This window comes from Symphodus melops (assembly GCF_947650265.1).
Source record: "Symphodus melops genome assembly, chromosome: 20".
Taxonomy (NCBI): Eukaryota; Metazoa; Chordata; class Actinopteri; order Labriformes; family Labridae; genus Symphodus; species Symphodus melops.
Window position 1 is genome coordinate 15,838,780 of NC_136710.1, and position 23,053 is coordinate 15,861,832.

General features: G+C 41.8%; 1 protein-coding gene across 2 annotated transcripts in view; it reads right to left on the minus strand.

The window, feature by feature from the left end:
• LOC306841788 (neuroligin-2-like) overlaps window positions 1-23,053 on the minus strand; it is a 216,698-nt gene that overhangs the window by 88,236 nt on the left and 105,409 nt on the right. The window contains exon 3 of one of the 2 annotated variants that reach the window (XM_079371775.1): window positions 12,487-12,540. The exons of the other annotated variant lie outside the window; for it this stretch is intronic. Within the exon in view, the coding sequence (XP_079227901.1) occupies window positions 12,487-12,540 (54 nt within the window). The remainder of the gene's footprint in view (window positions 1-12,486; window positions 12,541-23,053) is intronic. 2 annotated transcript variants of the gene reach the window in all.

A 23,053-nucleotide genomic window follows, 5' to 3' on the forward strand; every position in this document is an offset into this window, starting at 1 on the left:
CTGAAAATGTTCAAACTTTAAGTCATGTCACTTCTTTCTTTCACAGACCAATCAAGATCAAGAGGAGGCAGGACTTCTGAAAGGTTGAAGAGAAACTAATGCTTTCCCTCGCAGGGGAATATTTCCAACGCTAGAGCTGCTGCTTAAGCCAGGACATGATTCATTTCCCAATGTGTTTCCTCTTTCTTTGTAAAATATCCTCCTTTTTACAAAGATCAAGGACACAAAGCAATTAAAAAAGGACTTCATAGGGAAGCAGAAGTGAAGACAGTTTTTCGTTACCAAGCAACAGTGATCAATATGAAGCTGAGGTTGTGTGCCAGCATCAAAACAAACACTAGTGGACACAGGCCCTTAATGTCAATGAATAGGTTCAAACTAGGTGCAGAAACAGCTCTATGATAATGTTGAAAGTAAAAAAATCCATACACACACCAATTATTCTGCAAATTAGACTCACTAAAAGATTTTTGGAAAGTAGTTTCTCATGCAAACTCATGCGTTAATGCTGACGGCCATACTTAAAATACATCTCAAAACCGTCTTTAGGATAGGATAGGATATTACTTTATGGATCCCCAATGGGGAAATTCAGGCGTTACAGCAGCAGCAGCAGTGCAGAATCAAAACAAAAAGTCAAAAGCCGAATAAAAATAATAACATAAACATAAATACAATTCCAGGTAGTATGGGTGGGATAGATACAGAGGACTACAGTGTGGTGGACTCAACAGGACAATGAAAAAGACAGTAATAATAAAGTAAGTATTTACTTCAGAGTAATTCAGATTTTTTAGACAAATCCAGATGAAAAAAGGCCGATGCTAGGAGTTAAATTGCCTTGAGCTTGTCCGGCATTTTCAAGTCTTCAAAGTGCTTTTGCACCACATGGTCACGTCTAAAATCGCACATCCAGATAGAAAGGATGAAGCAGTGGGAGCAACTTGAGGTTTGGTGTCGTGCCCAAAGGCACATCGGACATGCAGCTGAAGAAGATGGGGTTCGAACCCCCAACCTTCTAATTGAAAGACGACTACAAAATGAGCCACAGCTGCCCGTACTGCTGGCACATTTTCATTCAAAATGTAAATAAAAAACAAACAGGAACTACACCTTATAAAATACACGCTATATTCAGTGTTGAGAACATGTGCATAGTGCAGGTACTCATGTACAGTTATTTCTTAAGAAGAACTGTATTTAAATCAGATAAGCAGATAGAGACGGGCTAGTTGAATGCTACCGCCTGTATACGTGTCTGTATACATAGAGCTGTAGAATGTATTACCTTATCGAGGTAACATTGTTCTTCTGTTCCAGTGTATACGTTCCAGAAGGAGAAGGGCAGCAACAGTAAATTGGATGTAGAGTCTCCGCTGTCGTTTCTATTCAGACACCAGCGTTCCCATTAAGCTGTGCTGGCAGCTCTGCCTCTTGCCACCGCTCCCCATCTCATATATAACAATACCACCTTAATTGGAATGCAGTTACAATACAATGCAGGTGAAAACAAACAAACACAGTGAGTACAAAGCCAGAAAGAGACAATACAATCCGAAATAAGCGGCGGGCAGCGGCGAGTAGTGAAAGTGAGTCGAACTTCTGGAACTCAAAAGAGCAACTTTGCTCAACATGTAGGTGTGGAGCTGCATGTGTGCGCGCAGTCGGAGTGAGGATTCATCTTTCCAGCTGTGTGTGTCAGTGCAGCATGTGAGCGTCGTTTCCCCAGCAGGCCTGCAGTCTGAGCTGTGATCTCACAGATCCGCCACAGACCGCCACTGCCAAGAGCCTGGCTTCGCTTCGCCACGGGGAGGGGGTGTGAGTATGAGCGTGCATGTGTGTGTGTTGTTAGTGAGTGTGCATGTGCAGTCGTTCGTCTGTAATCAAACATTTTCACATGCTTGGAGATCTTCCTGTTTGTGCTGCATGTCACACCAGGGGGGTTATGGATTATCAGCAGCCATTTATCTCGTCTTGTCGGTCCTGACAGTTAATCTGACAGTGGAGGAGAAAATTCTAGTTCTGCTACAGAGCTGTCAGACCTTCAGCTCTGATTGGGTTTTGTTACTTTGATTCACCACACCCACATGTCTCTGTATCCATGCTAAAATTAAACTGCTACAGGAAAACACCACAAAGTGATGATGCAGAGAACCAGAACTGCCTTCAAGTTAAAAAAAAAACAACAATATTAACATTAACTAAACCTTAACTATTAACTCCATTAATGGACAACAAACAAAAATCTAACCACTGAAACAAACGGCACCAGATCTCGATGCTTAAACTCACCTATACTATAGAGCAGTGGTTTTCAACTCGTCGAGCCACTCCTCTGTGAAAAACTGCAAGCCAAATTTTTGACATTTTTCGACCATTCAGATTTTTTTTGCTGATAAATGGTGCAGTTTAGACCTCACTCGGTACAAAGTGTGTCACAGAAGCAAAAAAAAACAAAAAAACTCTACATAACAATCATGTTTAAAAAGCCCTTCACAGACTTTTTTACAGGCACACATTTGCGACCCACCACTGGACAACCACTGCTTTAGATGTTAGTTCAGTTCAGTTTTTACATTTAAGATATTACTTCTGTTTTTGTCAGTCCATAATATGAATCACTTTACTTTGACTTCAGTCCAGAGAATTATTCAACAACCACACATTAGCCAAAATAACCTAGCTGTAGACTTGATCACAAATTAAAAGATTCCTCGAGGATATTTTTACATCATAAATGTACAAATTACTTTCGCCAAATATGCAGTAAAGACAACCTAATTACTGCACAGATCATTTTCAGTTGAGAAGGAGATTTCTTGTACCAAAGTAGAACATCAAACAAGTAAAGGGCGACAGTTTAGGACTTCCATCAGTCCTTGTCAACAAGCAATTCTCACATTTAGACCAAAGATACCTTACAAAGACGTTGCTGTATTTCCCACATCTTAAAGACACTGCAGGCAAAAATAATGAATTGATTTCTGAGAGGGCCTGCTCCCTTGTATACAACATCTTTAAAATATGTCATTCAGTCTGAATCAAACAACCAATCAGGGTTAGCCTTCCCTGCATGTAACTGGCCAATCACATGGACTCTGTAAAAACAACATCATTGGGCTTCTACATGACACGGCCAAACATTTTTTGTTTGTTTATCAGCTGCTGGTGTTTTATCCTCTCGTCTTACTTAACTATCTCAATAGAAGCTACACATTGCAATGACAACGGCTGGTGTGCAATTTAGTGAATAATTTGGTGGGCGGGGCTTAGCAGAGTGATACGAGGTAGCAGAATGAGAAGTGGAAGGTTTTCTTTTTCATTTGAATGTTTGTGTTGCTGACTCCCATTTCAAGCCATTGCTTTAGGCACCTCAGCCGAACAAAAGGTAATCTCTAAAGCTGAAAGAAACTGTGTAAAGTCCATGGTAGTGCGTTGCTGACATTTTCCTGACTTGCTCAGTAGAAAGTGGTTATACAAATTTGAGGAACCATCTTTATCTTTTTTCTCTGAACATCATTGTGTTCTGGATTCAGCTGTGATTCCTTTAAACAGGTTTAAAAAGCAGGCAGCCAATAAACAAACACCAGACCTTGTGCAAACACATCTACGTAATGAAATGACGTGGTTCCATTCACACTGGAATATCTAGAACTGGAACATTTTGTGAAATAAAATAAAGAGTTTCAGTAGCTAGCTCTTCCCTTCAAATATACCAAAGGCCTTTCTGTATGAATTCTAAATGCTATAATCAGTCCACCTCAAGCTTCAAGATGGTGAAAGTGGATCATTAAGAAGTGGCTGAAGGGGGTGTCATTGACCTAGCGGTTAGATCGTGCGCTCCATGTACCCTTCAAAGTGAGGCTGCCTGGGTTCAAACCCGACCTTTGGCTTCTTTCCACACTTGTCATTTCCCCCCTCCCTCACCACAATTTCCGACACCATCAACTGTCCGATAAAAAGTCTCGGAGTGACTGAAGAATCTTGGCATGGGGCCACGGCAACTTCTACTCCAAAGTCTTTTTCCATCAAACGCTGTACCGCCACTTCTTCAACCATCAATAATTAAACAGGGACAATTCTGCACACAATCTAAGAGGCCATATCTCCAATGCACCATTATAGGACTGGGTAAAGCACAGTACACACTATATAAATCTCTGACAGGCACTGCAGCAGAATAGGTGAGACTGCAGAGTCCTTGTAAAGCCTCCCATTCCTTCACAAAGTGCGTTTTACATTTTAAAATCGCGCCTCACGTGAGCATTAATTCTGCATTATGTCACCAAGGTTACTGACCGCACAGCGTCTTGTGAGGTCTTTGCTGTGATACAATTTGACAATTCCAAACTTCATTTGTTTCAGTGAGCAATTTAAACTTTATTGATTTGGATTAAATAGACCCATAATTGCTCTTGGCGAGCTCAAAGCCAGCGTTTGGGGGTTTTCACTGAGATCCAGGAGTGCAGGAGGCGCTGAGCCAGCCTTTCACTGTGGCGTTCCCTTAAAGCCATTACACATGGCAATAAACCTAGCCAAGTGCAAAACTAGAAAAAACTGTGTTGAGCTTTTTTTTTTTCTTCCCCAAGCGCAAAGCTATCTGACAGGCGACACAGCGCCAAGCGGCTCTCTCTTCCTCCTTCCTTCTCGCCCGCTGTCCCAGTACCATCCGTTTCCTTTTCATCTCCATCTTTCCCTCAGCGTCTCTCCTTCCACTCCTCTTCACTTTCTTTGTCTTGTCAAAAGGGTTTCAAGCTCAATAAAATACTATCTGTCAGCATACGATGGAGTAGGTGTATTCGACACGATATTGACACAACCTTGACACAACGTGGGCCGCGCTTTGAGGTAACAGGGAGGCAGAGCGCTCCGACAGCAAATAACCGACGGGCCCGCCGCGAGACGGAATGATAGAAAGAGACAAGAGATTGCGCCTCTGTAGTAATGTTAAAATAAAGTTGGTTTGACAGTACTGTTGATCCTTTTCCTGCAGAAGATTCGATTCTATTCTGTGCTGCGCTGTTTTACTGTGCCGAGCTATACTCTGCTTATTCTTTGTCACTTTTGTGTTTTTTTGTGGGTTTTTTTGGTGTTATGTTCAGCATTTTACCCAAAGTTCTCTGCCCTCATGGCGCTCTGTTTTTTTCTTCCCTTTTTTTATTTTGCCTTCTTTCTTTTCATCATTTTTCGATTTACTGTTCAATCTTGTCCCCGTGCCACCTCTTTCCACAAAAAAAAAAAAAATCCACGCCGCGATTTGTCTCAGCGCATACGAAATAAATAATAGAACGGATGCTGGCCTCCGTTTGTCTAATTTCAGATTGCTCGAGGCTTCTTTGTCCATTTGTATTTCACACTTTTTCGACATTTGGCTGTTAGAATCTGTATTGTACGGAGTGTCTATGGTAAGAAAAGCCTGCAGGAAATGGAGACATTTAGCAGGGGAGCATCTCCCTCGATGATCCTAATTATATGAGAAAGATGAAATGTGTCAAGTCTCCATCCTGGAATGTCGCTCTTCTTCAAATTAAAACAAAAATCAGGGACTGTGAGCGAGTACTGTAATCGAGGGGAAGTGTTGTTAGAGGGAATGTTTGCATATGAGATCAGGGATAGAGAAGCCAATATGGAGAGATGCTGCATTGCCCAAAGGCCAGCATCTGTTAGCGGAGTTATAAGCACAGTGGAAACACTACATAACACAGAGAGACAGAGCGGACGAGGAGGAGGAGGAGGGAGAGTAACAGGCCAAATAAAAGTAGCAAATTGAGAGAAATACTTTGATGCGGACAAAAACAGAAGTGGAGACAAAATCTCACAAAGACAAACTCTCCTCATCCAGCACGTTGTCAGCCAGGACGGAGGATGGTGAGTTTCTTATATTGTTCCGTCCTCAAGTGTCTCTGTTATGAGCCCCTCCAGCTCGCTGACATCTCTCGTCTTGTCGCCATCGACAAACACAAAGCATCGACACTTCCTCTGGTGTCAGCCATCACTCTGCCTAATACCCTTTTATGTCTTTCTGTTCCTTTTTTCTTCTTCTTCCACTCTGTAAAAATAATCTCTGGCAGCCAAGAACACACAATATTCCTGGGAATACTGTCGGCTGTTGTGCGGCACATTCAATTTAAAGACCTTAATTAAAAGCTGATTCAGTAAACCGTGCTCACTCATTCAGTCGGTGGATAACTGCTTTTTTTCTCCTTCTGCCGAGCCAGTGTCACAGGCAGTTAATCAAAAGCCTGTTTGATACCGAGCCATTGTTTTGCTGCGAGAATACAGCGGTCAGCAGGGACCGCAACTTTTACAGATAAAGTTTAACAAGCGCTTGGTGCCTGCTTTATTAATTTTAGAGCCTGCGTGCAAGAGTTAAGCACTCTGTTTCAGAATATGCTGTTTCTAATATCCTAGTTGAGATAAGTAATGAATGCTGGCAATGTTGTACTAAACAGTAAACACAGATCTCTGGAGGTTGTAGTTTTTATTGTTCAATAACAATAAAATGTCTATTCATAAAAACTAAAACATATTCATCAATACAGATATATTAAAGACAATCATTCTAATGTTTTTTTTTAGGTTTGCATCACAAAGGTTGATATTATTGAAATGTTGGGTTGAATGTTGTAACAGCTAGGTTAGCATGTTAGCTCGTTCCTTTTAACATGAGTAACAATTGTTTTACTGTACAATTGTTCACTAGTGTACATTATATAAGGTTTTTGCTTGTCATCATGATTAAATGTAATTTTGTTTACCATCAACCTGCCAAGGGACTACAGATGAAAATAAAATCTAGCATATTGACATGTTTAGTTTCATTACTGTCCCTATTTCAATAAATAAGTAAATTATATGCTAACAATTATATTCTAAATCGTGAGACAGCCAAAGATTCCCAGCCTAAAGTCAGAGAGGGAAATAGTTGGCGGGTTGTTATCACAGAGGAAGCGCCTTACGGTGTCACTTTGATAAAATAATACCCTTACTATACATGAGTCCTTACATACTGTAAACAATGGCTAAACCAATCATGTGGACGTTTAGGACGAACATGCACATAAAACTAGATTACATATTTAGATTAAAAAGCTCCAGCAGAAAACGATATCTGACCTTTTCTCTCTGTCGACCAATCAATCAATCTTAATCATGATGAATGAAGACAATTTACAGAAAGAGCTACATTACCAACCAACATGAGATTTCACATGTAAATTTAACAATAAATAAATAGACAAGATCAGATTTTCTGTTGGTGGTCCAATTAAAAGTTAGTTTCTTAGTTTGACCATCTGTTTCTATCTTCTTAGAAGTTTGTGTGATTGCCCTTCAGATTGTTTAAGGAAATGAGAAAAAATTGCCATGCTAAATGGAATTTTGTATTATTACCAAACATTTCATTTCCTCGTTCAACGGAAATTACAAGTTAGATTCAAATTGAACACAGATTAAATGTTTGTGTTTTAAACCGTTGAATTGAAATAGCTGCTTCGGAGAGAAAGTCGGCATGCTGTCATCTCGGTTCTGTCAATGAAAAGCACCGCCTTTTAAGAACTGTATAGTAAAACATATTGAATTGAATGCTTGTATAACCTCATCAGTTTGGGGATGTCACAGCATTAGTATCCTATTATTAGAAATTCAGTCTTAACTGGCTGCTTCAATGAAGGTGAATATAAACCTTTCACTGCTTTCTTTGATTAATGACACCCAACATTATACTCTAATTAAATAACCAGTTGGATGGTTCATATTCTTATCCTCAGCAGTCATGAAGAAAATTGACTGCATTATTGGAAAAAAGCCTCCCAAGACCCATCACATCATTTATTTCATGTTTGACACATTTTGACTTGAAAGGATGATAACCGTTTCAGTCAGGGATGAAATAAAAGCACACAGTACGTTATTCTCCACTTTAATAAAAGCAGTAAAGGCGAGACATTTTTACGTCTTCTTTTCTTGTTTGTTTTTCATTTCAAAGACCAAGCCAACGATTTCATCGCAGAATACCATTTAAAGCTTGTATTGTAATTTGTTGGTGGCTGTTCTCGCTGGTTAAGAGAAATCAGAGTGTTTCATTTTAGCACACAAGGAGTCTAAAGCCACCGAGTGCAGATTACAGATCACCATAATCTAATGAAGTACTGCATAATATTTGCCTCTCAAACACTGAAGACGTGGAGAGTAGAAAAGGAGGAGATTGGTTGATTGACATTGAATCCTTGAATGCATTGAATGCTTTGTAGATATTATTGGACTTCTGGACATATTGTTAAAGGTTGTTTCAGGATTGAACAAAGATAAAGCCCTGTATAACTGATATGGAAATCATATTTTATCAATATATTTGTATTCCCTTCCTTGATTTGGTAATTAATCTCTTTTACTTGGTCATAAGTAGGTTGTCGTTTTGGTTTTCTGGTTGGGATTAAGAGATTGTTTTATTTTCTTTTTCTTTTTTTTTCCTTGGGGCACTGGATATTCTAGCAGTGACATTGTGAGTAGGATATCCTCCTTTCAGCATGCGGCCTGGGTTCAATCCCAACCAGTGGATCCTTTCTCTCTAAGCCCTGTCGCCGACTCTATCCACTGTCCATCAATAAAACGCATAAAAGCCTCAAAATACTGTAAACCTTGGGACAGTAACCATCTACTTACTGAGCCACAGGCAGCCCCATAAGGCCAGCATGAAATGACTCGTTCACTGATTGGTTGAAATGGTACGTTTGTGCAGGTGGAATGGTCGGCTTTAACCAAACAGCAAGATATGGGATCGATTGTTGTTGTTTTTTCAGAAGAGGTCTTTTTCACTCGGTCTTGCCGAGCTTATTTTAGCCAACACGATTCAGGAGTTCAACTGTTTGCTACAGAATAGAGATTCTCTCTGTCCAAAATCACATACAGAAGCTGTTAACTTCAGTGATACAGCGTCTTCCCTTATAGGACTCATTTCTTTGAAATATGCCGATAGTGTGGACATACTTAAAGTTACATTCTGCCTTCACGTTTTCGACTCTTTCATCTTTGGAGTTACTATTCATGTTTTTCACATAAAAAAAGAAAAGCAGGTGCGTATCCCTGCGCTGCGTTCTTAAAATGATGTGATTTAAAAAGTAATACTGTGATATTACTCACGGTAATTATCTGTCTCCAGTGATGTGGTTTATTACATTTGGAACGATCCTTGTAAGGTTATGTCCATGATTTTGTTGCATGGCCCAGTTTGTGCTACTCCCTGTATGTTAGCATCGGTGTGCGTGTGTGTGTGTGTGTCAGAGAGAGGTGACATTGTTCCTGGCAGAAATATGTTCCAGGTTTGGGGCTCAGGTGGCTCTAGTTTGTCTCTGATCAGAGCTGACACACACCATGGCAGTGGAACACACTCTAGCTGTCTCTTTCTTGATTTAGCTCAATCTTGCTCCGGTGTGTACTCCTCTCTCCTCTCTCTCTCTCTCTCTCTCTACACACACACAAACACACGCCTGCACTGAGCAGCGCTGCGGCCCAGTAGCCTCTACTCCTTCACACCTGATGCAGAGCAGAGAGCGAGCTCGAGCAGCTGAATGAAGTCATCCAGCCGGGTGGAGGACGCTGCTGTATTTCTTTGTTGCTCTTCTTGAGTGTACAGAATGTACTTTTTCTCTTCTTTTTTTTTTACTTCAATAGAATAGCATATGAATAGGTTTCTGCATGGCCTAGAATCTGCAGCTTCAAAGCATGCACAAATTGAAAAGGCTGTTGATACCCAGCTGAAAGAATGAGGACAAAACAGTGGACGGAAATGGAGAGACTGATTGTGCCAACTGCCTCTGTTATCAGATGAAGCTGGACGTGTCATTTAGAACTTCTTGTCCATCAAGTTGTTTTCTTTGATACAGAAGTAAGAAAGGAGACATCTCCTGAGAACTCTTGCAAGGTTAATGCATCTTTTCCATTATCATCTTTATTTGCAACAATGAATGTAACACAGCCTGGAGTCGGTGAATTATTTTAATTCCCCCAGGTTAGATGGAACCAAAAGATAAGACCTCAACCTCCCTGTTGTGTTGTACTACTGTATATGATTAAACAATGCTGCAACTTCGTGTAATCTTGAAACTGGCTGTATGGTTTCAAGTTGCAGCATTGTTGCAGCTCTACTTGCAGGTGATTACTGGGTTGAAACACTTGACTGCTGTTCTTATACTCTTACTTGCTTTACCTAGAACAGTCTTTCAAACGTTACACACTCAGTTCATGATCTCTTTTGATATAGTTTAGTTTTTAGAAATCTTGTAAAGCATTCTGTATAAGGCAATGTGTGGTATTTTCTAGACGAGCTGATTTTAAACATGCACCCTGTTGACTTCAACATATCGATTCGAGGATCAGTCCGAGCGTTTCTGTGATATCTGATCTCTATTGTAGGCATTGCAGCCAACAGTCTGTGTTAGCTGTTGTTTGTTCGTCTCTATCCATCTGTCCTTCTGCATCTTCCTGTATCCCACGTTATCCAGGCCCAACTCAGTTTCAGTCGATGCTGAGGCTAATTTGCTAAATGATGTCAAGTGTTTTGTCCATGGTGGATTAATGCTGGGCTTTAGTATGTATAATAAACAGGTAAGGTCTACACCTGCTTCTTATGTTGTGATTGTGCCTGTGCTTGACTTCAATCACTCAAACAAACATGAGTAGATATTATCGATGTGATATTTTTAACATCTGGGCCAAAGAGCCCTCAGATTTTATGATGAAAGGTATGCAAAGAAACTCACCGTGTAGTTCCTTACAGAATGAACCCTATGACGACGTCTACAGTCCTGCATGTACTCGCACATCTGGTATTTAAAGCGAGGTCATTTCTTCTCATTGAGCAGGTGTGCGTCAAACAATGATTTCAATGTCAAACTCTTCATTAACATTTCTATAAGAAGTATACTATTCAAATAAAAATAATATATTCAGCGTCTCTCCTTTTGAATGATGTTAACAGGAGTGCAGAAAAGGATTTGAAAGAGCATTTCGGGTTTTGTAGGAAGAAACATTACAACATTGTCACAATCATTTATGAACAAAAGGGCTGTGAACATTTTAAAATACTTTTTTTTTCCTTTATTGATGAAAGTAGTGAACTTTGGTATGCAGAATGACCGCAGTGATTCTAAGAATCCAGCCATTGCAATAATAGTGGTGGTACTAATGGACTGTGCAGGATGTAATTTCCAGAACAGCAGCTTTTTTTCCTGTCTCTTTATCTCTATTCCTTAACACAGGAAATGATCTGCCCTTCTCAGAGTGGTGTGTTTAATGACGTCCCTTACCAGACTGTCTGCTTGTGTAATGGCTGACTTAAGGTTTACCCTTATATCTGGGTGGATATCCAGTTTGAGCTTTAGTACCTGAGATGGTTAATTGGAATTAGACACTAAAACAGGGAAAACTGTGCAGTAGATCATGATAATGGATGCGTGACTTGTTTAGAGGAGAGGGGAAAGTATCTTTACTGGACTTGACTCCTTGCCACATGTGGCAGCTCAAAAAAAAAAGTTGTGCCTCAGATCCCCAAGAAAATCCTCTCGCGTCAAACTTCCTTTTCGACTCGGAACTTCAAAAAAACATCCCAAATCAAAGAGCATGACGGAGCAAGAAAAAGACTCACCCGCACAAACCCCCTTCAAAACAGCATAAAGAGAAATATGCATCAAAATATCACCAGTCATCTTTTTCCCCAAGAAACAGGTCCAAAAGAACAAGTGAAGAAGACGGGGGGATGAAAGAGCAGATAAAACCCCCTCCACAGTGTACTGTAAGTGCTGCAGGTAGGAGATAAATTAACAGCAGGCTGGGAGAGCTGCGTCCTCACCGTTACACTCAAATCTTCAAAAGTGGGACGTCCTTCGATGTCCCTTTTTTTTTCCCCTTTCTTTTTTGTCCTTGCTCGATTTGATGTTATCATCATTTACTTGGAATAAGACTAGCTTAATGTCGGTGTAGGTCCTTACTCAATAGCAAATTCATCCTTGAGCAGGGGATTGAGGCGCAATAATAATGTGCCTCATTGTGTAAGCCGTACTCAATGGCTGCTTTGTTGTGCGGTGACAATGCTGTTAGTTGGCCAGCGTATTTCCAAGGGCACGGTGGTGATGATGGAGTCAAAGGCCCTCTTTTGTTTGAGAACCACATAAGGACCTCCGGAAAACACACACAGCCGCCTGTAGATGACTTTATAATGAAGGGTATCGAGGCTCCATTAGCCAGGCGTTATGATCATCAAGGTTACATAAGGCTAATGATTAGCATAGCAAAGACAGCTTTTTAATTGCAACGGTCAGCACATACACTTACACCAACACACCGGTGTGCATCTCGAGTCCCACCCGAGAAATGTTTGACCTGTGTGTGCGCATGTGTGTGTTTTCCACTCTGCTGTACTGTATGTGTACACATCCCCCCAAAAAGACTTCAAAACAAGAAAAAAGGAAAAACATGCAACAAAAATACCTTCGTCTCGAGGCTTGTTCATTGAAGATTCATCAGTTTTTTTTGTGAGCGGACCTAGGGTTAAGAAAAAAAGGGGGGAAAAAGAGAAAAGAGAAAATTCAAAAAAGATTACTGGCAAAAACGGAAAAAAAAAGAATATCAAAAAAAGAAAAGAAGAAAGAGCAAAAAGGACAAATCAGCAAGAGTTCATGGCTGCTTATTTGCTTTCTTGTTGTTTTTTTTCCTTTTAAAAAGAGTACAAAGGCAAAAACAAAAGGCATCACAGACAGATTTATCACAAGAAAAGACACAAGATCAAAGAAAACTGGTTTTTGGATTGTCTTCTTTCCCCCTGCAGAAGAAAAGGGCTGCTTTTATTTGTTTGTGGTCCCTCTTTCTCGCTCTCTCTTTTAAACCCTGTTCGTCCCCTGAGCCTCTCAAATCTTCGGTTGCTGAGTGGGTTTGTGGGGTAGATGAAATGGGGAGGGGGGGTGTTGAGTAATAAGGCCTCTGTAGTTAGAAGAACAGGAACTAGCCTTTTCCTCCCACCATATGACCATAAAAAGTTGGATATATTAAAAAAGAACAGGCAAAGAAGAGGGCACCTTAAGGAGATAGGACGGTTTGGATCCTGATGCTCAAACCTCGAAATGGGAATGCTCACTGTTCGGCATTAAAAGCACAGAAACACTTTAAAGGGCTGTTGCACAACATGAGTCAGCTGCACAGTTTGACGCAGACACACTGGACACAATGACACCTTTAATTAGACAGCCAAAGATCCTGCAATGGTAAAAGGCATGTTAAACATGTCGCAGATAAAAAAAGAAAAAAAGGGCACAGGTGCTATTGTGTTTTTTAAGTGTGTGTGTGTGTGTGTGTGTGTTTGAGTGTGAGTGTTTGTTGTTGTCATTATTTATTGGTTAAACCAGAGAGCTTTTCCCCAGGCGGGTAAATAATTACACAGCACAACAGCAGTGTGTCAATTTGAAATGACAAGTAAGCGTGATGCTAATTGCGCAGAGGAGTTCAGGTAAAAGGTGAATGTAATTTGATCCCCATCTGCCCACTGGCTGTTTTTTTGTTTTTTTTTCTGTAAATTGAAAGAGTGACGGGAAGTAACGAAAGGAAGACAGAAGAAGAGAAAGAGACAGAGAAAGGGAGGTTGGGGGAATTAAAGGACAATCAACTGCCTTTTTTGCACCCTGATTCTTTCTTTTATTCATGAATAAATTTAGTTGAAGCATGGAGTGAGGCGTCAAAGGACAAATACAGAAAATCTGTTTGACCTCAGTTTTTTTTCATACCAATTTCACCACCTGTCATTTTTCATGTCAAGAAATCACACCAAAAAAATCACATGACCTCTTTGTATGCAAGTTGTGACTGAATGAACCCTGTTACCATCAACCTTCAGAGGGTAAATGTTTGTAAAAGAAACTCTTCACCTGTAAATTCAGATATGACAAAAACACCCTCAACCTTTCATCGCTCTAATTTGATGAATCCAGGTTCGGAGGTTTCACCTTTAAGATGTCTAACTCATAAAAGATAATTCCGGCAGACTAAGTGGAAGCGTTGTCTCTTCTTCATGATTCGGTTCAGAAAAGTGTTGCCCCAATTACTTTCAAACAAAAAAAAACACAGATATTTCACATGAAAAGGAATATATACATTAAGTAAGCAGTTTAAGACCCATTCCAAAAAAAACTTAACCCAGGCTAAAAGTAGTTGAACAAAAACCTGGTAGATGGAGTTTAAGAAAATCATTCAGAGCAAAGTCTTCAAATGTTTATTTGAGCACATATCGACTGGTGCTGACCCTGTTTCATGAAAAGTCAATAAATAACTTAAAAGTAGTAAGCATAAATACTGTGGTTTTTTTTTCTTAATACAAACAGGCACTGGTTTACATCCGGGATGTTTTCAATTCCTGCAACAAAGATCTCTGTGGAAGCTGGTAGTGGTTGGTTAATCTTTAAAAGTGTTGAAAATCTTTTAAATAGAGTTTGTGATGTGTTCTTATTTTTAAACCTCATATATTATCGACTTCTTCAAAAAGTTTAATAAGTGTCAAAGCTCCCCAAAACACGTCTAGTGGCATAGTGTCTTGTTCTAAATCCACTCTGATCCTGTTTTTGATCATGCCTATAAACCCCCTCTAATTCAGCCCTGCTCATAACAGGCTGTTTCTGCGTCTGCAGCTTTAAATGTAAATGAGCTGTGTCTGACCACGCCCCTTCTCTCAAAGGATTTGGGTCTCTGGCTTTCTCGCTCTGTTATCTATTATTTACAGTGAGAAGGCAGACTCAGAGGGCAGAACACCACCTAGCTGTGGGAGTGTGATCCACTCAGGGGAGGGGTTACTGCCCATTGTGATGTCATAAAGGGAAAATCTCCAAACGGCCGGTTTGCGCCATAGACTGCAAATATTAGTGGGCAAAGCCTGAGTGGCGTCACCCATCTGTTACAGATGAGGCCTTCAGAGGCTCATTGGCAGCAGCTTGACAAAAGGCTAAGAGATGGAGCTAAGGCGGGTTTTAATAAACCTTTTAACCTATGGAAAACACGTAAAAATAGACAATACAAAACACAGACAATAACTTATTTTTTTAATGTGGCGTGTATGTGACATCTGGAGCTCTTGGATCCAGCTTCAAGACCCTTGACAGACTGCAGGATCCTGCTCTTCCGCATTAGTTTGATTTTTCAACGCAGAAGGTTCCGGCTTGATGTGAGCACACATTTTCTAAAAAGTGGAGCGGGTAAAAAACGGAGAGGATGAACTGTTCTTGATAGGCTACTGACACATATTAATTTTAGGAACACATGTTAAAGATTATTATGCACAATTTTAACATTTTAAAAACCTTTTTTTATTTTTAGATTGTGAAACTGGATAGCTTTAATTCTAATGCTAGTTTGCTATTTTTGAGAAAAAGGTGAAAAACCTGTAAAATCTTGGAACCTTTAAGCTCAGTCTTGTCCTTATAAACGGTTAGCAGAAAACAAAAACATCACTCAAGGACACATTTTCAGCACTGGAGCTTTTATGAAAGTAAAGCGTGTGAGACGTAGCCATTAAGAGGCGACTTAGTGGACCTTGGTCGAGATTCTCTGAACAGGTTCATAAAAGAAGGAATGACATAACACGCTCAATAAAGATCTAAAACAACAAATCTTTTTAGGTTCAAAATAATCTGACACATTTATTTTTTTAAGCTCCTTATTAGAGTATTGATTGTTAAAGAGGGTTTTTTTCTTATTAGCCACATACAGTGCAAAGTGACCGTAGAGATTTGGAATTGACTGATGCCTGTCAAAACTATTAACTAAGAAGTTTGTAAAGTGATGAAAAAGTTCAAATAGGAGCCCATCCATCAAAGAAACCACGCTAACTTTTCGAGGAGGGGGAGGGGGGCAAAATGAGGAGAGTAGAAATCAAGCAACCATTAACGGTCCCAGCAACGTGCTGAGAGGAAGTGTAAAAAACTGAGCTTGATTGACATCTTTTAGAAATGAGCGAGCGAGGAGCCCGGCAGTGCTGGGAATCAAGCCCATGGCAGGAAGGAAAAAAAAAAAAGGCTGGTTTTGCTTGACATTTTAAGACTATTTTTCCCAATCACAGGAGCTGAGGCGACAGGGGCAATTTGATGGAGAACCATACTCCAACTCCCATCAACCCCCTCCCATCAAAACTCTCTCTCTCTCTCTCTCTATCAATTCATGGACACAGACACCAAACTCTATCTGGAGATGACAAAAATAACAGGAAATGCAATCACAACCCATCAAGTATGGACAGTAGTTGTTCATTTGCATTACATAGAAGACATGTTATTCAAGTTCTGGAGCTTGTATGAGTCACGCATGTTCTTTTCCTTTTTCCAGCTAATTAACCTTGTTCAGAACGTACATTCTCTCCTTTGTGTTGTTAACCCTCTCTCTCCTCTTTTAAGTCTCCGTCTTTCATCCTCCTCTCCGTTTAACGTTTCTCTCTCTCTCTCTCTCTCTGTCCTTGTGTTTTTTTCACCGTGCCTGTACAGCCGGCCGACTGTAGCTCACTTTGAAGCCGAGTTACGTAAGGCTTCTCTTCAGCTGCACTTCTCCCGACGGCAGCACACACACACACACACACACACACACACACACACACACACACACACACACACACACACACACACACACACACACACACACACACACACACACACACACACACACACACACACACACACACACACACACACACACACACACACACACACACACACACACACACACACACACACACTAACATAAATGCATGAACTGTAAACACAAACATTCTCATACAGCTCATATGCATGCAAGACAGACTGGAAATCAGGAGGTGTGGTGAAGAAAAATCAAGAGCTAAAATCAGAGAAATGGCAAAGACAATATCAGAGAACCTAGTTATCATAGCATTTTCATTCATTTCCTCAGACAAAAAAGAAGCTTTTTTCCTCTATGTTTTTGGATAAAAGCCCTGTGTGTGTGTGTGTGTGTGTGTGTGTGTGTGTGTGTGTGTGTGTGTGTGTGTGTGTGTGTGTGTGTGTGTGTGTGTGTGTGTGTGTGTGTGTGTGTGTGTGTGTGTGTGTGTGTGTGTGTGTGTGTGTGTGTGTGTGTGTGTGTGCGTGCGTGCGTGCGTGTGTGTGTGTGTAGGCACATAAGTAAGTAGGTGTTGAGTAGCTCATTTAGGCAATGTGTGCCAGTCCGGCATGATCTATGAGGAAATGGAAGTGCGTCTGACAGCTTGTGAGTGAGCGGCGAACATGAATGATGGACGCTTGTTAGTGGATGCACAAAGCACTGTCCATGTGTGTTTATGTGAAAGGAAAGACAGGTGGGACATATTTGTCGTCCAAGAGCTAAAATACTGCTGCAGAAAAGAGGTGTGCGTGTGTGTGTGTGTGTGTGTGTGTGAGAGAGAGAGAGAAGGTTTTAGATGAGTAATTTGGATGAGTGCAACGTGTAAGTCCTTCACCCGCACACACACACACATTTCATGCATTCAACGTGCGACGTCTTGTCAGTGAAAGAGACACTATAGCCACATGTACAGACAACCAGGCATGCAGGCAAGATGGAAGACATCCTATAACAGCAATCTTCTGCTTCATTGTCACACACCACTGCTCTCTTAGCCACTAAACTCTGCGAGCGGAGCCGTGTGTGGGCAGGTCACAGATGAGTAGCTGCCATGAGTAAGCTGTGACTACGCTACAGACAAACTGTGAAGTTGCTTTTCAGATGGATGGCGCGTTCAAACCGGCCCCGTGTGCGAGGCAGAGGAGCTGCTGTCCTTTTCAGGTGGCGTGCAACATTCACCCTTCAGAAGCGTTCGTAATGGATTTATAAAGCCGTCATTAGTCACCCTGTCACAATCAGTTTTCTGCCGCTCTTCTATAATTAGGTCTCAATTCAGTTCCCTCAATTAAATGATGTGATTTGCATGACTGTTTATTAGACAGTATTGTCTCATAAAGGCGGGATACAAAATGTGAAGACCATAAGACAAGAAGCTGCTCTAATAGCACATCATCCTTTATGTAGGAGAACTGCTAAATTAATCAATTTGCGGCTACAAAAAGGTGACATGTACACCCCTGTGCATGGCCTATAGGGCTGCACCACACAGTTAATAGGGAAGGTCATGAAATTATTGTAATTGTACAACAAGAAGGCTGAGTCCTCTGGTAATACACAGTGATGCTATTCAAAGAAGAGGTGTGCCGCTTACAGATTAACGCACACATGTAAGCTAACATGTAGCAGCAGTGTGAACATGAGGTGCTCATAAGCAAGGGCAATAACGCATTGATTGACCTACAGAGGAAATGTAAAGACACTTCACTTGCCCTAAAGAACCTCGAGCAGATTTTGTCGCTTTGCATTTTCATGTGGTTGAGCGGAGTATGCTAAAATATTATTTAAAGGGCAAATTTGCTGCTGGGGAGAGACACTTGTCATAAAAGTCTATCTATGCAGTAGAAAGAGCTGTTATCATTTCCATCTGCCTGAAGAGGGAAATTCTTCGACGCCCAGAATGCACCGGGCTGGTTGGACTGCTCCCTGTTGAATGTGCTTGACCAGCACGTCTGGTTGGCTTCACCTGCAGTAATAACTCTGCGTAGTGTTGTATGAGTCACAAGCAAAGCAAAGCTTTTCTTTTATAAAAGTATCTCTAACAGGAGGCTGTGAGCAAGGGGCGTGTCCAGAGGGGAGGCCAGGGATTGCCCTTGGAATCCTAATGGCCATCCAATGATACCTCCCCAAAATCCCTAAGGTAGATTGGCTACTTGTCTTGCTAGAGGCGGTACTTATGTCGAAATCCACCATTCAGGCTGTTTTGTAACATGCAGCTAATCGTTTTCAGAGTGCATATCTTTGTTCATAATTTTAAAAATACTCACATGTTTTTTGGGGTCTTTGAATTTCATTTCATGTGTTGCCATTTTCTTTAGGTATTAGGTATTTTATGTGATTGGAGCACGCAGGAGGGGTAAATCATTGCTCTTCATTTATGTGTGCACACAAACTTCAGGCCACCCCTGCACAGGTTGGTGCCCCAGTTGGTCTGGAGACAGAATCAGACAGATTGTCTTACAGCCAAGGGTGGCTGTAAGACAGTCTGATTCTGTATATGGATGAATCTGTTTGGTTCTTAGGTATTCAAATGTTTCCAACCGTAGCCTGCTAAAGCATGCGTCTCTTCTTCCATGCAACTTGAGAATGCATTGAAACAACTTACACACAGAATAAGGGTTTTATCAAAACATTTCTAACATTTTCAGCAACACATCCTGCATTTTAGTCATTGTGAATACATACTGCAGCAACAACAAGAAAAAAAAAAAAAAGATATTGCAATGTCAGTTTTTCCAATATCTTGCAGCCCTGATGATACAATGTTCTGGCTTACTGCATGTCTTGCTGAGTCAGAAGACTTCTTACGGATACTACCGGGGCTTTTCTCCCTACAGTCTGTCCATCTCAATCAATACACAATAACCTTGTCTGGCAGTATGATGTTGGGAATTTTCAGGAGCGAATACCTGACCAACTGCTATGTTGGGTTTTATGAAGTAAAATTTGATTGTCAAAATAAATTAATAATTAAGTTTATTTAATTATTAATCTAAATCAATAATTGTTATTAAACTGCGTTTAATAAACCTCGGGGCACCACCCTGTAAACAGGGAACAACCAAAATATTACCAATATCAGTCTCAAATTATTTAATTAAATACCCATATTAATAATTAATAATCTGTATTTAATTGAAGGTGTGAAATCCGAACACAAAGCCCTTTCACCCAGCCTAAGTCACAAAGCAAATTCACAGTGATCACAAATAACGACTTTGTAAAATATAATAGAATTTATTTAACAAAGCAACATCAAGTTAATCAATGAAACTCAATCAAACAAACAACCATCATAAGCCAAACTACAAGTAACAAACAGAACAAACAAGCGTGGCACATGTGTGTATGTGTGTGTGTGTGTGTGTGTGAGAGTGAGAGGGGGAGGGACAGACAGAGACAGACAGCGATCAAAAATGGCGGCGACCACGCGTGGTCACGTGATGGCGGACACAGAACGTGATCTACGTTTCAGCAGCGTCTGGAAAGCCACAGATCTATGTGTGTGTGTCTACCGAAAGGTGTGTGTGTAAAGGCGAGAGAGCGAGAGAAAACAACGCAGCTCGACAGCTCAATCTCGGACTGGAGCTCACCACAACTCAGAGCATAGTAACTTTCACTTATCAGAAGCCAGCGGCTGGATTTGTATCAGACAGCGTTCACACTAGTCTTTCTGATAATGAGTCTATTGCCCGGTTATGACGCGGGAGCTCACAGATAAACACAGGGGGCACAGCGACACAAATAAAGGAAACAAAAAGAGATTTTACTCTAGTAAAATCTAAGACACATCGGTCAAACACCAAGCAAATATTATCACCGTTTCACCATAATAACTCAGTTATTAAACACACTCTCTATATCTAACTGCCCAGACCTAGCTAAGCCTCACTTGTCACCGTTTCGTCCACGGTTGATGAAAGGAAGAAAAGAGGTCCTGGAGCGGCCTTCCTGCAGTTGTTAGCTGATGGCGGCGTGTGTGTCCAAAGGGGTTGAGCAGGGCCGTCGTGTCCTCCGTCGAGCGAGGTGATCTCCGTGGGTGTCCTTTCTTTAAAGGACGGAACGAGACGTAATCCTTACAATCTCTCTCTATACCGTTTTAACACGGGAGAAATAAACGATCTGCTTGGGAGATGCGTTCAAGTGGATGATCTAAGCTCGGAATTTCGGACGTCGGTGTGCTTCAAGGCCTTTGGATTAGCTGCGCGCCAAACTTAAACAAAGAGCAGCGTGCTGGAAACAGGAACAAAGTTGGGTATCTTCGGACATCGGCAGGCGACGTTTGAAAGAGGCAGAACAATGAAGCATGGCTGGCTTTATACCTCCCAGACTTCACACCTATGTGTTAGGTGTGGCAAGGCATTCTGGGAGTACCTGCAAGGCATGCTGGGATAAAGAGTCTTTTGTTGTAGTTCTCCAAACGACACAGCCTGAACTTTGTCATTTTGGCTGGACCCCAACATCCCCCCTGGCCTGAAGAGCGGGATGCAGGTCATGGTCTTCAGGGCACTATGGGCCACCAGTCCACGTGCTTTGGAGATACTTGTACAAAAGTTAATTTGGCAAACAGTCCATAAATTCAAGAGGCATTTGGTCTGGGCAGACATTGAGGCAAAGTCTGGGCAGACTGTCTAACTATGTCTAGCGCTAAACATCAAAACATAATCAGACATTAGCGAAGCATTGCTGCTCAAGGTGCATTCTTGGACAAAACACATGAAACAAACAAACAAGAGGAAGAAAGAAAGAGAAGGGTTTCATGTGTAGATGTGTGGGCTAACTCCTTGACTGGGCAGGAGAAAGCCTGTGTGTGTTTGTGGCATGTCAGTGCGTAATGTACATGTACATGTAGAGTCTCACTATGGGTGTGAGGCCACAAAACAAAACAAAACAACAACAACAAAAGCGTGAGTAGAGTTACTGGATTTTGAAATGGGAGCTACTCGCCTCCCCAATGTGGAGTCAGAACCTGGTTCTTTGTAAGGGCTGGAGGCCTGCCACTGTCTTACCCCATCTATCACCCCCCTCGGAATTGTGCTAGTCATTTCACTGCCGAGACCTGCTTCCTTATGAAGCTCTTGGGAACTCTGGTTATACCTACCCTTCTGACTTAGGCTTCGGCCATCCCGAGAGTTCTGTTCAGGTCTGTCAGTGATTGACTCCTCAGGCTGGAACCTACCCTACGGCTGGCTCAACCCTTCACCCCCCTGGCTCTGTCGTCTTCTCTGCCGGTGACGTGGTCTCTTGGACTGCTTCATAGCACGAGGCAATTTGTTGCCTTCAAGTGCTACGTCACCTTTGTGACGCTCAGGGTGTATGTGTGGGAACCTGCAGGTAGTAGGAGAGGGCCTGCTGTAATCTCTGCCTGAGGGGGCTGAGATGTCACCCCCCTTCCCATGGGGTGATTCAAACCTGTGAAGGTGTGAAAAGGTGTGGCAGCTGTCAATATACCGGAGCGTTTTGTCAAAGGGAGGGGCTCTACAGTCAAAATCTTTCTGTTCAGGATTGACAGGGGGAACAAGACTTTGTTTAGTCATTAGACTAACCTGGCTGCTCGGTTTTCTACTGAGCTTTTTCAGCAGGGGCGTTTGATTTTTTAAGGGGCTTGGTGCACGATCAGAGTCGTATCCTGACGACGTGGCTCCCTGAATTAATTCAAACGTGTCTAACACCTTCTGCTTGGCAGTTTGTCGGTGCTGACAAAGAGATTTGTTCTCTTTCGGCAGGGATTGGACCTCTGGCTGGAGTGTCTCCACTGAGGCGCTGACACTCTGTCTGGTCCGTAAACCATGAGTAACAGCCTGGTGGGAGTTGCCCGAGTCGTCTGAAGACTCATAAGTCCTCTGGTCGTCCAACATGTCTGTCTCCTTCCTCCAGGGATCTGGTTCAGTATCCCATCCCTTGTGTAGGGCTTCCTCAGCTGGCGTGGGGGCTGCGGTGCGTACCTGCTCCTCCTGAATTCCGGGTACCATGACACTTTCTTTCATTCGTCTGGCTAACCTGCAGCTTTCTTGCAGTATTTTATTCTCCTCCTGCAGGGCCTTGCATTCGACTTGCAAGGTCTTAAGTCGGTCCTGCATCCTTTTGAAGCCGTCCTTTAGGATCTGGTTATCTTCTTGCACCTGGGCGAGCTGTGCCTGGTGTCTCTTTTGCTGCAAATATGATTTGCGCTGAAAAGGGAGGAGAAGTTGGCCGAGAACATTCGAAGATGTGTACTGTGGTTTCCCTGTTCGATGAGTTATATACTCAACCGACTCATTTAATTTATCTTCGCCTGTGCTGAGGGTGGAGGAGTTCAGACTGTTGACCTTTAAAGGGACGTGGTTTAAACCTGCAACTCCAACCTGAGGGGGTGGATTGTGTGATCCACAGGGGGCCTTGGTCCCTGACTGCCGAATGTCTTTCGCAGACATTCTGT